At 57.9% G+C, this 15,659-nt stretch overlaps 1 protein-coding gene across 1 annotated transcript in view; it reads right to left on the minus strand.

The window, feature by feature from the left end:
* Positions 1-15,659, minus strand: part of SPECC1L (sperm antigen with calponin homology and coiled-coil domains 1 like) — a 67,051-nt gene that overhangs the window by 23,506 nt on the left and 27,886 nt on the right. The window contains exons 8-10 of the mRNA XM_004716371.4: positions 13,668-13,831; positions 11,407-11,498; positions 6,802-6,892 (exon numbers count right to left, since the gene is read on the minus strand). Coding sequence (XP_004716428.1) covers positions 6,802-6,892; positions 11,407-11,498; positions 13,668-13,831 — 347 coding nt within the window. The remainder of the gene's footprint in view (positions 1-6,801; positions 6,893-11,406; positions 11,499-13,667; positions 13,832-15,659) is intronic.

A 15,659-nucleotide genomic window follows, 5' to 3' on the forward strand; every position in this document is an offset into this window, starting at 1 on the left:
AGACGTCCCGATTTTTAACAATTTTTCCTGCATTCCGTGGCGTTTTTTAAAAAGTCCCCATTTTTGGAAAGAATGCACGACAAGCTAGGGTAGACGGTTTTCGGCTGCCATGTGGCTATTTTGCCAGGAAATGCGTTTTATCAGTGGTGTCCCACTTTACCAGTGTTAAAATCTGGCCACCTTATGTAAGGGCCCAGGCAGGGAACGGGACCTCAGACCTACCTGTGAGGCCCACCTGTCCTCACCTCCTGCAGCTACTGCTTCCCCAAACCACCTGGTTAAAAGCAAGAACCTGTGGCATTACCTCCCCTTCATCCTTTCTAGCCCCAGGTTCTGGCAAAGGGGCAATCGCTCCAGGCGTCAGGTCGAGGTTCCCCCATGGGGAAGCCACCCACATCCACCCTGAGGACCAGGCAGGACGGAGCACCGCTTAGGGCTGAGCCCCGGCAGGCTGGGCCTCCCCGGGACAGGAGGGCAGGGCCCGCAGGGAAGGTGAGCTCACTGATGAGGGCCCTCTCAATCTGCACGTGGACTGCAGCCTGAGGGAGCACACCACAGACCCACCTGTGTCCACAGCCTGCCCTTGGCCTTCCCCCAGCCCTCCCTTTAGTCTCAGCCTGCAGGCCTTCAAGACCTGCCCCAGGTGGCCAGGGGGTGCCCTGCAGCTCCTTCCTGCACACCTCCTCCCAAGCCCAAGCACGCCTGCCTGGCTTCAGACCAGGCCAGGGAAGAGAGAAGGGCAAGGCCGAGCCAGGTGCAGCCTGGTGCATTATGGGAACACAGCAACCCAGGTGTCCGAGAATGTCCCCAGACAACCACGTCCCACTCACAGCCACGCTGCAGGACAGAGCAGACCCGCACCCTGGGAGCAGACCGCCTCACCCTTCTCCCTCAGAGCAGATGACTGATTCAAACCGGTGACCTTCCAAGGACCACAGCCCAGGGCTTAACACATTGAGACACCAGGCCCCCACTCCCCAGGTGTCCCTGAGGCAAGTTAAGTGCTAACCGTATAACTAACTGAACTGGTAATTTACCGCTTCTTTTTAAGAACTGCGACTGTAAGATTATTCCTCCTCGAGATACCTTGAGGTTAAAAGCAAGGGCCCGTGACACAATCTTGTTAGGATGAAAATCAAATCAAACTACACTAAGCTCATTGTCTCCGAGTCCACTCTGGCTCCTAATGACAGCACGGAGTCTCTGAGGCTGTGGATCGGTCCTCCCCTTCCTCCGGGGGCACAGCTGGTGGGTTTGAACCGCTGACAAGCAGCGTCATGGCGTGAGAGGGCAGAAAGTGGGAGCCTGCTCTCTGGACACAGTCGGGCCGTCTGGCTGGAAGCCAGCACACTTGCTGGTGCACACGCTAGCCCCAGTCATCAGCTACGAAGCCCTGAACCCTGCCGGCCACTGGCACCGGGCCGACAGGAAGGGCACGCGAGCACAGGGCCTGACAGACAAAACAAAGCCGACAGAACACGGACGCAGCCGGAAACAGAAGCCAGGGTCGTCATCAGATTTTCCAGTCTGCGGCTGCAGGGCGTGAGGAGGACTTCCCTGCAGCCTCAGCGCTGTCAGAGGAGGGCAGTGGCCCAAGGGAAGGCAGAGGCCACGAGGACGGGATCGGAGCAGGATGCGGCCGGCCGAGAGGGGCTGATGCTGCTGCCAACGTGCTGGGTCTGGAGTCTCGGTGCACTTCTCGGCCACTCTGAGCTGACGGCGAAGGAGTTTTCTGGGGCTGGGCCTGCACCCAACAGACGCCTCCCTGCTGGTCAGTGCTCACCTCTTCACCTCCGGGCAGGAGAAGCCTCCAGCCTGGCCCCTGGCCCATGGAGTTGGAGCTTGCAGGCTCCCAAACTGCAGGAGTCACTTTCTGGAAACAAGCCTCTATGTGTGGTGCAGGGAACAACTCTGAGGATGGCAGTGGACCAGGCGGGGTCTGCCTTTGTCATGCACAAGGTCTCTGCGGGCCATGGGGTGGCTGTGGGTGGGGACCACCGAGTCATGGCACAGGAGGAGGACGACCACAGTCCTCCCACCACGCGTCTGTCGGGACACACCCGAGCCACCCACAGGCACCCATCCCCGTGAGCACGCGAGAGCCGCATAGTGGGGGCACAGTGACGCTGGAGGCGGGCGCCGTGCACTGCCTGCACAGACGCAGACGGACTGCTCCCAGACGGGAGGAAAAGACTTTGTCTCGTGTACTTTGGGCACCCTATCAGGAGAGCCCGTCCTTGGAGAAGGATATCGTGCTTGGTAAAGGGGAGGGGCAGTGAGAAAGGGGAAGGCCCTCAAGGAGATGGACGGACACAGTGGCCACAACCGTGAACTCAACCACAGGAACAGTGGTGAGGAAGGCGCCAGGCGCCTCGCCACCGCCACGCACACACGACTGCTTTGGCTCTGGCCTGCGACAGCCGGTGTGGGGCACTGGTAAACGTCACAGTGCAGTGTTTCTAAGGCGGCTGATCCAATCCCCCTCACTCCCAGCGTGCCCCAGAGGCACATCTGAAAATAAAACCCGGAAAACCAACAGCTGGGACACACGTCTGCCTCTGTCCACTGTGAGCCACGGGGCCCAAGTGGGTCTTGATTCCACCAGCACCCCAGCTACTTTCTGGAAACGTGTAAAAGCCAAAACAAAAAGTATGTAAAGCCCCCAAAGTACTGATCAGAGACATCTGGACGTGTACAAGGTCAGAGGAGGCAGACAGGGCACAGCACAGGAGGCAGCACCCTCCTGGAGTCTAGGGGGGGCGCCAGATGCAGACCTGTCACGGGGAGGGGGCTACAGCAGGCAGGTGGGGTGGGGGCCCTGCAGAGAGACTCCTCGGGAACCGGCGCCAAAGACGGAAAGAAGGACTGGAAGGGCGAGCGGTAGCTTCTCTGCGGCAAAGGGCCCTGGTGCGCAGTGGCTGAGTCTAGGAGGCAGCCGGCAGTCTCCTTCGGCAGGGACCAACAGCCTCCGAAGCCCGTGGAGCGTTCCACGCACGAGTCCGAACCAACTCTGAGCAAGTGGGTTGGGGTTTGGGGGTCTACAGACAAAAGCAGCCCTGGTGCTGTGACCGGAAAGGCTGGTGGTTCAACCCCCAAAGCCACCCCATGGGAGGAAGGTGAGGCAAGCTGCTCCCATAAACATCGATAACCTTAGACACCCCATCTTGGGCCACGGTGAGTTCAACACTACCGAGGGCAGTGGGTTTAGTGTGGGGACCATTCTCTGAGACAATGACTGAGCCCCTCGATGACGAAAACTAAAACACTGCTCCGACCTATCTCGGGAGCCATGGTGGTGTACTGGGTTAACGGCCGACTGCTAACGACAAGGTTGGCAGTTCAAGTCCACTAGCTGCTCCTCTGGGAAAATTTGAAGCGGTGTGCCCCCGGAAGACTTCCATGGAGTGAGTTCTATGCTGTCGCACAGGGTAGCGGAGTCAGAACCAGTCGAGGGCAGCAGGTTTGATAGGGGCATGCTGACAAGAGGAGCCACGGTGGTGCAGGGCTGACGTGTTTCAGGTGCTTCTCCGAAGGGGAGAGCGCCGACGCCTGCAACTCCCAGTGCATGCAGCACGTGCCGAGTCAGGACCAGCTGCCAGCAGGGTGTGTGGTTTGCACACAGCCCCCCAGAGCCTGGAGGGCATGGTGCCAGCTGAGGGCCCGACCCGGGGGAGCCAAGGGGCGCTCAGGGTGGGCTGGGAGGCAGCTGGGTGCTCTCCGTCAGCAGGGTTGTCAGTGCTTGATCAGGTTGGCAGGCCTCGGGCCACAGCTGAGTGGAGTGGGTGTCCCCACCCACGGGGAGACGGACGAGGCAAGGCAGGAGGGGGACCTAGGCTTGGATTTAGCAGCGGCCGCCCTCTGCTGACCTGTCCAAGGGACGACAGGCCAGAGCGGTAGTGAGTGAGGAGCGTGGGGAGAGGTGCCCTGCGAGGGGGAGGGGCCTGGGGGAGACGGAGGCCAGCTGAACATGCTGACGAGAACACTGAGAGCAAGGGTAGTCCTCACAGACATGGTGGCAGGACGGAGACCTTGCTCGGACCTCAAGCAGGTGAGCCAGCAGAGGAGGCCCGAGGTGAGGATGGTAAGGAAGGAGAGGTCGGGCAGGAAAAGGAAACGCCCAAGCAGCCCCAGGGGCGAGCAGACTGAGCAGAGGCACATCCTGTCCATCCGCATCCGGCCCAGCCTGGCCCCCGCCCCCCCTCAGAAACACGTCCACACAGCAGTGGCCCTGAACGCTCCGGGCAGCGGACTTCTCTGTCGGCAGCCTCGGTCGGCGCAGGGGTTGAGGCTCTGCACCAAATCATTGGCTGGGCCCGTCTGCCCTGTGACGGGTCAAGTTCAAAGGTTTCTTTTATCAAACCAAGCCCACTCCCATCAACCTGTTCCAACTGACACCGACCCTGAGGGAGGGCAGGGGAGCACTGCCCTGTGCCTTTCTAAGACCCTTGTCTTTCCCCCAGAAACAACTGGTGGTTTCAAACTACTGGCTTTGTGGGTAGCAGCCCAAGGCGTGACCACTTGGCCACCAGGGCTCTTATGTCCTACTCTATGGCCAATTAAATGTTAAAGTAAGGCGGGTTCTCTCGTAAAGAATGTTCAAGATTATTCTACACACACTTTCCTTTCACCGTGCCGCGTTTTTAGGGTCAAATCTTTGCCTCAGTGAAGGGTTTCCTAGGGTAGCTTGGGTGTACTTTCTTAGAGTCCAGCTCTGCTGGAAGCAGCCCACTTCCTGCGATGCCCCCTGGGCGACACTGACTGTCCAGGCAGGGACACACTCCCCAGGCTCTCCAATCAGCGCACCACGGAGCCTCCCAAGACGTCACGCGTGGGAGACAGAGAGACCCTTTTAGAAGCCTGTGTTATGGACACCCCCGCCACCCCTAGCCCCCCAGGTGACTCCGAGTGTTGCCTGGTCATTCTGACGGAGGTAAATGAAGGTGTCCTGGGTCGGGGGATTACCCACAGGGTTAGCAGTTCAAAAGCCACCAACCACTGAGAGGGAGGCTGGCTGCTTCCGTCAAGATCTACAGTCTTGGAAACCCATCTGCAGAGTATCGAGTCAGATCAAGCTGCTGGCAGACCCCCTGCAGCCACAGGCAACAGCCTGGAGCAGCCTCCCTGTCCGAGACAGATCACTGTCACCCTGACTCTGCTGGATCAAACTCGATAGTCGGTCAGTTGACCTCTCTAGACCTGTCCTGAGTTTGTTCTGGTACAAGGGTCTCTTGCTTGTTCCGGGACAAAAACGTCTTCCCTGGCTTTTAAAACATTGATGGTGGTGCTCTGTCCGTACTCATTGTTTATATTTTTATCTCTGTATTAATATTGTTTTATGTTTACCGTTTCATTTCCCTTTTGTTCTTACAGTTTGTTGGGCGAACCGGTCTGTCAAGCACAGGAGTGGATGCACCGATAATGACTTTGTAGGGGATGTAAGGGTGTGTGCGGGGAATGAGGGCGAGGGGATTTCGGGAGTACACAGTGAGGGTGGGAGGGGGAGTGAGCACTAGAACTGAAGGTGGTTGATTACACGACTCATTTTAAAGGCGATTTACTCGAGGGGGAGAAAGAAAGAGACAATGTTCTGAAATTGTGTTAATGACTGTACAATTCTCGATATGAGTGAACTATTGAATTGTGTAATATGTGGATTAAGTGCCAATAAAACTATTAAAAAAAGATCTCCAGCCTTGGGCCCAGCAGGGGCAGCTCTGCTCTGTGCGAAGGGCGGGACGAGTCGGAGCGACTTGGGGCCGGGGTGCGGTTGGGTCACTGAACTGGGCGGGTGGCACAAAGCAGGGTTCGGCTGTGCTTGCTATGTTCATGAGGAAGGGCTGGCTGCAGCACGCAGCACCCTGATGTGACCCACCCTTTTATCTGACGAGAGAGAATGGGGGGGGAGCACGCCCCTGGGACTCAGCGTCCCCACGCGGAGACGCTCAGGCACAGGCGCGGGTGGCCACAGCGCTCACAGATGTCAGCCCACAGGTGCCCCAGACAGACCCTTCCCCCAGAGCCAACAGGAAGCCAGAGCCTGGAATCCACACGTCCCGCCCTCGACGGTCAGAGAAGAAACTTCCGTGGCAGCAGCAGAGACACACGACGGCCACACGCGCTCACCCGCCTTCTGCCTCCGGAGGCTCATCCACGGAGGTGCCCATTCGCCGTGGCACTAACCCTTCACCCAAGTGCTGGCCACACCAGCAAAGAGCGTGGCTAGCGCATGACCAACAAGACCCCCTGGCCCGCCATGGCTGTGTGTCCATCAACAGACACATGGGCGAGCACAGTGCGGCCACCTCAGGAGGGACGCTGGTCGGCTGAAGGCAGTGGGGTCCCTGGTAGATGCTGTGACGTGGCTGAACCTTGAGCATTTGCTGAGTTGAAACCAGACAGTCGCTAACGACAACAATTAAAATGTGCAATCAGCAAATTGCTCTGGAGGCCCGGGGACAGTGTGTGCTACAATTTGGACTACGAGCTGCAAGGCCAGCGGTTCAAAACCACCAGCTGCTCTGAGGGCGAAAGGTGGTCTCTCTACTCCTGCAGAGTTGGCCAGTCCCACCCTGTCCTGTAGGGGGTCCGAGTCAGCGTGGGCTCAGTGGCTGTGAGTCTGGTTGTTCTGGTTCCCCTCCTTACAAACTTCTAACGAAGATGTGCGCCAGATCGGTTGGCATTAATGTCAGAAACGAAGCAATATTGTAGTCAAACCAAAAGGCACAGTGATGCAAAGACAATAAGCATTAAAGAGGGTGGACTGGGGGTTCAGCGTCTGCAGGAACTGGAAGAGGGGTGTACCTTGGACGGGGATCTCCCCGTAGTTTGGTCTCTTATCCGTCAGGGTTGTCAGGGGCTTGGGCGCGGAGATGGGTCCACTGATGGAGTGCCTCTGCAATCAGGAGAGAGATGGGGGTTAGGGGCCGGGGTGGGAGGTGTCAGCCACGGCCAGGCCTAACCTGAAGCTGACGGCTGCAGAGCAAACGTCTGGCTCTGACTCTGAACAATACATTCTACGTCACTATAGTGAGGTGTGTGTGTCTCCTCTTACACACACGTTTACTTCTGAGATTATCCCAGATTCACCTGCAGCTGTAAAACACAACACAGTGACAACCCATGTCCCTGCACCCAGTGATGACATCTTGCAGGACTGTTGGCACTGCCCCAACCAGGATGATGGACGCAGTCAAGATCCAGGAGCCACCTGCTGCCTGCTTACAGCACCACCTCCCTGGCCCTGCAGCATGGCATCGCTCACCTGGCACTCAGCGTGGTTTCACGAGAAGGTGTCTGTGCCATTAATGAATGAGACACGTCCCAGAACAAGAGGGGTGGGCTCCTATTGTTGCTCCGGCCCTGGTCCAGATCTCCGTCACCACCTGGTACCTCAGTAGCTACTGGTGACCTGGGAAGGTCTGTCATCCTGCCACCGGCTGCCTGAGGTGGCCACCACGCACACTCGGAGCCCCTAGGTGCTCCTGGTCCACCTCTACAAAGCATGGGTCTGGGGCACCCCCATCTCATCTCCTTGGCGTCTTTCGTGTCGAGGGACCCGCTTGGCAATTTCCTTGCACGACTCACGCCCCAAACGAGAAATCTCAGCCCTCCCGTCAGGACGCCCTCCAGGGTTTGCCCCGGGCGCTTGGTAGTCTGAACTTTAACGGTTGGGTCTGTGGCTGGTTCATGGATAAGCTGTGTGCGGGCGCCCGTGAGGTCAAGAAAGGCTGAGGTGAGGTTTTCCTTCGGCAGTAAACTCTCCTCGGTCCGGCGGCGTCTGTGGAAGAGACTACCCCTCCCTCGGTGAGTTACCTTTGTGGAAAAATCACTGGGCTTCTGGACTCTCCATCAAGACAGAGAGGTTGGCTCAGGCGGGCTGTGGATTCCAGAAAGAGTTCTCTTTTCAAGTAAATGTACTGTTTGTGTTGTTATTAGCTGGGGCTGACCTATCGCCACTTTTGCATGTGACAACTTCAATCATTTATCAAATCGGCCACTGGCCTGTCCGGTTTTCCTCACCCCCATTTTTGTTTTTACCCGTGTCTCTCCTGTATGACACTGTCTTTCCCTTCGCCCGAGTTAACACCTGTACACACCCGAGTCTACTGCTGTCCCTTCCCACCCTGCTCCCCTACCATCGCGACAGATGGTCTCTAAACACACAAAGCCACCACAGGGGCTCACTCTGAAGGCGTTCTCTTTAAAAACCCGAAACCCACGTTGGTGAGAAGAACTGCGGCAGACTTGACCCCAGCACTGTCTTCTTCTGTGAGGGCAGCCAGGCTGTCCCAGGAGGGTCTCCTTGGGGAACCTCACCCCATCCACCCTCCAGGCCAAACCCAAAGGAGAGGAACTTAATTAGCGCCAAGGGCAATTTCACTGTGGTAAGCCACAGAGCAGAGTTCTGCGGGGCAGTGTGGCGAGGGGGCAACACCGTCTCCAGCAGAGCAGAGCCTCGATCCCGGAGCGCTTCTGGTTTGGAGGCGTGTGGTGTAATGGGGGTGTCTATGAGGCCAGGCCGTGTCTGTTTAGAGGTCTGAGAAATGCTGTGCCAACGGAGAAAGTACCTACTGAATGTGGCTTCCAGCTGTCAGATTCTCCAAGTCACAGAGGTGCGAGTTTTCGTCTTCTGTGTGCAGAGCTTTACAAAGCAAGGCCTGTTCCTCACACGCCACGGAGCCTCGCTGTGGACAACCACGCCTGGAGAAGGGCTGCCTTCTTTGCAAAGGCAAAGAACGTGTTCCTTGGCGTCGCTTTTCTTTACATCTTCCAGAACGTTCTGGCGGCCCTACGGCACCACCCCGATGCAGTCTACCGTGATCAGCATCCTCAGTAAAACCTCTGTGCCCGACCAGGTCATCCGGTCCCTGTTCAACACGCTCTTCCTCAACCGGTGCTGCCTGGACTTCGTGGCCTGCACCCACTCCGTGACATCTAGGGAGTGGACGATGGCGGGCGATCTGCTTGGGGCCCGGAGCTGCGCATCCACCAGTGCCTTCGCCTCCTGCTGCCCATCGGGCTCGTCATTCTTAGCCACAGGCACAGTGATGAGCTTCCATGTCCTGTCACAGGTGATGAGACATTCAGGTTGCTAATGCGTCCCTAGGCTGAGCCCCGGGCCCTTGGCCCGCTGTCTAGTCTGTTGGCCCTACACCCGGTGTTCTCAGTGGTTGGCCCGTGTTTCCCTGACAATGAAGCCTGTCGGTAAAAAAAGGAAAGAAAAGAAAGTTCTGATTGTCAGGAGCTCAATGGGAAGAGAGTGCTTTGAAAATGCTGATGGCAGCACATGTGCAAATGTGCTTGGCATGATGGATGAATGTATGGATCATGGTGAGAGACGTAAGAGCCCCCAGGAAAAGCATTAGTAAAAAGAAGAAGAAAGCTCTGACGACAGTGCCCGTGTGGTTGTTGCCGTGGTTGGATGGCTCCGAGGCAGTGCAGGCTCAGTGGGCGACGCCCGGCAAAGGAGCACGGCCTGGCGGTGGTCTCCCTCACAGTGTTACCTGCGAGCCCACTGGGGCAGCCACGGTGTCATCCGCCTTCTCGAGGGTGTCTGTCTTTCTCGCTGGCCCTCTAGCTTTACCAGAGACTGGTCTCTCCTGACAACATGTCCGAAGCACATGAGACTAAGTCTGGCCCTCGTTGGCTTTAAAGACAGACTGGCTGGTCTTCGGGCAGTCCAGGGTTCGCTCGTTCATTCGCTCAAGTGCACCCGTTCTTCTTCAGACTTCCTCGGGCAGCATTCGCCTCTCGTATGCGTGATGAGGACGCTGAAAGGACCATGGCTTGGGTCAGGCGCACCTTAGTCCTCAAAGTGACCTTCTGGCTTTTCAGCGCTGTAAAGAGGTCTTGGCAGCAGACTGACTCAATGCAGCACATCATGTCATCTCTTGCCCGCGTCTTCCGTGCACACGGACTGAGGACAGCGTCGACCTTCTGCGACTACGCTGTGCATGTTAGCAGCAGGACATCTCAAGGGGACATGGGCTCTCTTCCAAGGGGCTTTACATCAAGAACCAGAGAGAGGGTGGCTTGACCACGACAGGCTAAGAGCTCTGACCTGGTGGCCTGCTTCCCCGCACGGCAGGGCTCAGATTTCCCTGTGATCAGTATTGGCACCAGGAAAACCAGAAGAGAGGGTGCGGCACAAGTTCAAGAGCGCAGAGTGGACACTTGGGCCACCAGGCCATTCGCCGTCTAAAGCGGACAAGTCATGGAAAGAGAGGCCGTCACCACAGCTGAGCTCCAGCCCTGCCCACGCAGGGGCTGAGGAGCCGCTAAAGGCTGACCCGGAGGAGGACTCCAGAAAAGCCCATGCTGCCGCCTGATGCCCTTCAGGCCAGCCACACAGCCCACTTAGGAACCTGTTTCCGTGCCAGGGACAATGGCACAAGCTCTGAAGCCACACTGCCGGCCGCAAACCACAGTGTACCAGTATGAGCCCAGGCAACACACATCCACATCTGAAGACTGGGGCCAGTACCAGGGGGCTTCATAGAGCGCACCGGAAATGGAACGGGAACATCATGGCATTTGGGGGCCAACTCATGGAAGTCCCCTCGCATACCCAGTTAAGAAACACTGTTGGCCCAACAGGTGAAGCGTTGGGCGGCTTACCTTACTGTCTGAGGTTCAAGCCCACCAACCACTCCAGGGAAGGAAGACTGACAGTGTTGGTGAACCCACAGGGCAGTTCGACTCTGTCCTATAAGGTCACTGTGTGTTACAATCCACTCCATGCGAGTGAGGGGCTTGATTTCTGGTGGATATCCAGCAGGGCTGGCGCTATGATCGAATGCTTAGCGTTATGAAGTACTGAGCGGTGCGTGTTCAGTAACTGTCCATGCTCGTTACGGTTAGAGCTTACGCGCCCAGTGACACCATCTACTCTGTGCTTTGTCTCGCAAGAAAGGCGGCTTTCTGCTCCCACAGAGCTGCAGTCTTGGGCACTCACGGGCAGCGCTCCCTCTACATCAGAGTGAGCTTGCGGCTGGGCTGCCTTCTTTGTTTTCGGGTCTCTGCTTTGCCTTGATCCAGGTGCAGCCACAGCATGCGAAGTTGACAAGGTTGTGAGACACGTCCATGATCTTTTCATCCCCTGTACCCACGAGCTTTTTGACGCCCCTAGTATTGAAGGGGAGAAACCACTAATCCGCTGCCACCAAGGGCATCCCGAGCACCTCCAGGCAGGGTCCCTGCAGCTGGAAACCTGGCTGGGAGCCGACCACCTTCTCTTCCTCCTTCGGAGAGCCAGCGGTGGGTCCGCAGTCCAATGCTTGCCCGCCAGCACCACCCAGGCCCAGAAACCCTTCCCTGGTGAGACTGCTGTTTCCCCACCTGACAGGAGTGTGGGTGACACTGACAGAGGAGACCTCCCCACCGCGGCCCCCATGGCCGGGTGCTCACCTGCATCGGGGAGACAGCAGCAGCAGGCGGCGTCTTCATGGGGCTTGGGCTCAGAGGCGTGCGAGGCATGGCGGCAGCGGCGGGGCTTGGCACTGCATGGGGGACAGATGGACAGGTGTATCGTGAGCGCGTCATCGGACAGGGAGAGCTCTCTGGGCCAACCTTCCTTGCTGATTCACTGAAGCCCCTGTGAACCATGCGATACCTGGGGGAGTCCTCTCTCAAGGACGAGGTTTTGCCTCCCTGACATCATCCGGTCACTCCCACCCAGCTCACTTATGTCATAACCCTACGCCTCTCTGAGGGGTGGGAGTGGGAGGAGGCAGTCTGCTCTGGCAAAGGTCTGCTATGTTGGAGGCCCCGGGAAGCAGTTCCACTCCGCTCGACGAGGTCGCTGAGAGTCAGAACTGACCAGGCTGCCACGGGTCCGTCTTCGTTGTAATAGGAAGCTGAAGCCGTTCCTACCCTGATGAAATCCACCTCCGCACACAAAGAGGAGTCGGTCCATCGGGGCGCTAGGTGAGAGGCTGGCAGGCATCGGACGCTCACATCTCGGTTTCACAGGAGCGGAGGCCCCTTTCCTCGAGCCCTCCTGTGGTGGGCCATCCCGCCTGCGCAGGCTCCTTCTGATGCTGGTGCTGCGGTGGTTACATGCTGGGCTGCCAAGGGCACGTCAGCAGTTCAAAGCCACCAGCCACTCTCAGGGAGAAAGGCGGGGCTTTCCAGGCTTTAAGGGCTCCCCTCTCGGAAACTCACAGGGGCAGCCCTACCAGGTCCCACAGGGCGGTGAGAGCCGCATCGGCTGGCTGGCAGTGAGTGTGGTCTGAGAGCAGCAGGGTCCCCTCTGCTGGGGGCAGGAGGCTGTTTCCGTCTTTGTGCTATTGCGCGCAGCGCTCCCGCGACCCCTGTCCCTGCTCCTCCTAGTCCTCCGGACAGTGCTTCCCACGGTGGGGAGGCCGCCCCTGGGGGACGCTGGAAGGATGCCTACAAAAGTAGGCATCTACACTGTATTCTGGACTATGGGTTATAGTACAAATGCTTTGTATTGCTGGGAGGGCACCAATTTTTTTTCTAAAAGGGGACAGTGGGCCAAATTTGTTTGGGAATCTCTGCTCTACGATCAATCTTAAGATAACCTTTAAGCTTGAAACCAAAAATAACCCCCTGGAGTCTCCTTACAACCACACAACAGTTCAGCTTTGTTGTGAGGTGCTGTCCAGTCATTTCTGACCACAGCGGCCCCACGCACAAGCGAATGAAACACTGCCCGGCCCCGCGCCAGCTCACAAGGGTTCCGGCGTCTGAGCCTACTGCTGTGCCACTGTGTCCAGCCATCTCCTCGAGAGCCATCCTCTCCGTCGCTGCCCCTCTACTCTGCCAAGCACGATGCCCTTCTCCAGGGGCTAGTCTCTCCTGATAATCAGTCTAAAGCACATGAGCTGCAGTCTCGCCATCCCGGCCTCTAAGGAGCACTCTGGCCGTTCTTCCTCCAACACAGACATTGGTCTTCGGTCGTCATCTTCGCCAACACCACAGTTAAAGGCATGGATCTCCGGCGGGTCTTCCTGGTCAATGGCCTCCTTTCACATGCACATGAGGCGTGTGAAAATGCCACGGCTCGGGTCAGGTGCGCGCTAGCCCTCAGAGTCACCGCCTTGCTGTTCAACTCTCTACAGGGGTCGGGGGCGGATTGACCTGAGCGATGTCTCTCTCGTTCTCGACTGCGGCTTCCATGCGCACCACCTAAGAGGAATCCGAGACGAGGTCCATCTTTTCCCCTTTGACCATGAGGTGACCTCCTGGTCCAGTGTAGCCTCCCTCGTAAGCAAGGTCTGCCTTCAGGTTGGTGCGCTTTTAGGGGCTATGTGTAAGGCTCCCACCGACAGGAGGGACCTGAGAGATGAGGGGGGGGTTAAGTTCACGGAGGAGGAGCAACCCAGAACGAGGCCACGAAAGCCACCCAAGTCAGGCCGTGGTCCGTGGACCGACAGCTGACTGACCGCACTGCAGTCCCACTGCAGTCCGTCACCTTCAGCGGTGGGAAAAGGCTGGGACCTGCGTGATCCTCTGCGAAGCATCCGTGAGGGGCTAGGGGGCAAGTGTGCTCAAGCTCTCTGAGACGACACAGATCCACTCTCCTTCGGAAACCCACCCTTCTCTGGTGGACACACTAACGGGAGGCCGGCTGACAGACTAGGCCGGGGAACACACGGAGAGTGGACACAGCGCCGGCCCTCGGTGTGGTCTGGGAGCGGGAGTACCTTGGGAGGCACTGTCGAAGGACTTGATGAGGGTCTTGACGGTGGGGGCCGGCTCGGAGGACGTGGAGGACCTCCGGCTCAGGCCCATGCCTTGCCGCAAGGCGGCCAGGTCTCTCTCCACCGCGTTCATGTAGTTGTAGACACGCCCTCGCTCTTCCTCCTGCCTGGAGACCACAGGGAAGTCAGGGTCTTGGCCATGAGGGCCAAGTCTTGGTCAACAGGCCACGGTCTGCTCCCACCCACCCCGCAACTGCACCTGCACCTCTAAGCCCTTAGGGTCAGTGGGCTGAGAAAAGAGGCGGCCCACGGCTCACGTCCACCTGGCTCGACCCAGGTGCAGGATTTGGGCTTTACTATCAGGAGCCCTTAAGGGGAGTGAGTCCGTTTCATCTGCAGGAGAGTCAAGTGTGGACACGGGCGAGGGATGGGCAGTAAAATGGGAGGTCCTGGCTCCAAGTGCTCAGCCTTTCCCAGGAGCCCTGTGTGCCCAGCAGCTCATCTGCAAGGACCGCACCAGGCCCCAAACAATGTCCCGCACCCCCACCAATACACAGACATGCCACAAAGAATCAGAGCCCCCCCCACCAGTGCACAGACACTCAACAGACAACCAGAGCCCATGCTCTTAAAAAGGCAAGAGGCCGAGACCACCCTTGTCTCCAAAGAGAACTTGTGCCAAGAACCCAGGTGCCAAGACCCTGGTTGGTAACATGACCCCCTAGGGCCGGAGTCATCTGGAAATCGATGCCCCTGCTCTGTCTCCCAGAGCCAGGCGTGAGGGCTTCCCGCTGGACTTCCCGCTGGACGGCAGGGTGCCCTGTTGTGTGACCACCGAGAGCGTCCACAGGCAGGGCAGGATGAGGCCAGGCCGGAAGAAAGTGTGTCTCGGGTCGCCCTGGCTGTGCACCTCAGGAGGCGTCACAGGGTCCCCTGCCCGGCCAGCTCAGATGTTTGATTAAAGATCAGCCAGCATGATCAGGTGTTTGATTAAGGAACGACCAGCCCCATCACCATGTTAACGACGGAGAGCGGTCTGTTGACAGGGCCCAGGGAGAGCTCCCCAGAGAGCCCTTTCCACAGCAGTGCTCCCCACGCCGCGCCCTCCAACCCAGGACGGTGCTCAGCGTTTCAGTGGACAGTAGGAGAGTCCCGACTTGGCTCCTCCCAGTGTCACTGTTTCCTCATCTTAGACTCCTTAAGGGAGCACTCTCTTCCCCAGCGAGAAACGTACACAAGGCCGAGTCCCTTAATGGCTGCAGCACCACTTAGCAGGAGTCTCGTCCTTGATGGAGTTTCCGTTGAGAAATAAAGTTTGTATTTTTTATTTAAAAAAGGAATACCTAAAAGGTTTCATTCCATGGCGGGGAGTGGGGGTGGGGGGGGTTAAGGAATCAACCAGAACTTGTTAGCAAACAACGACGTGCATGAAAAAACGACTCTGCAGGGTTTGAAAACGTGTGTGTCGCGGGGAAATGGAATGAAGAGATCATGGGATTTCCTCAGTCCTCTCTCCACACCTGAGACCCAGGTGAGGCGAGCAGCCCAGGTGAGGTCGGACCGCTGGTTCCTCCCTGCCTCCAGTCCTGCGCCTGAGATGGAGAGCAGCAGCAGCATCACCCCCCCACCCCCCAGAGAGCGTGAGCAAGGGAAGAACCGCCGCCGAGAAGCCAGGCTCTTCCCTGGGACGCGACACCCAACTCGCCGAGTGCAGCTCCCTCTGGCTGCTCCCAGGAGGGGTCTGAAACCTTCGCACGCATGAGCGTCCCTTCTCCAGCTCCTAAACGCACCCGTCAGCCTGGGCTGCGACTGATGAGTTTTAAACCAGCCGAGAAAGAATCCCCATCTCCCTAGCCAATAATCAGCTGGGCGAAGCTGAAGGGAGCTGGCTTTGGTGATGCCTTCTCTTGACCATCGGCTGGACCTAGCAACAATGAAACCAGACCCTTCCCAAAACATCGTGTCATGATGCTTCTCTTAAAACCTAAGCAAAAT

Source organism: Echinops telfairi, unplaced genomic scaffold (assembly GCF_000313985.2).
Source record: "Echinops telfairi isolate 266 unplaced genomic scaffold, ASM31398v2 ScPeMD7_29;HRSCAF=101, whole genome shotgun sequence".
NCBI classification, from domain to species: Eukaryota; Metazoa; Chordata; class Mammalia; order Afrosoricida; family Tenrecidae; genus Echinops; species Echinops telfairi.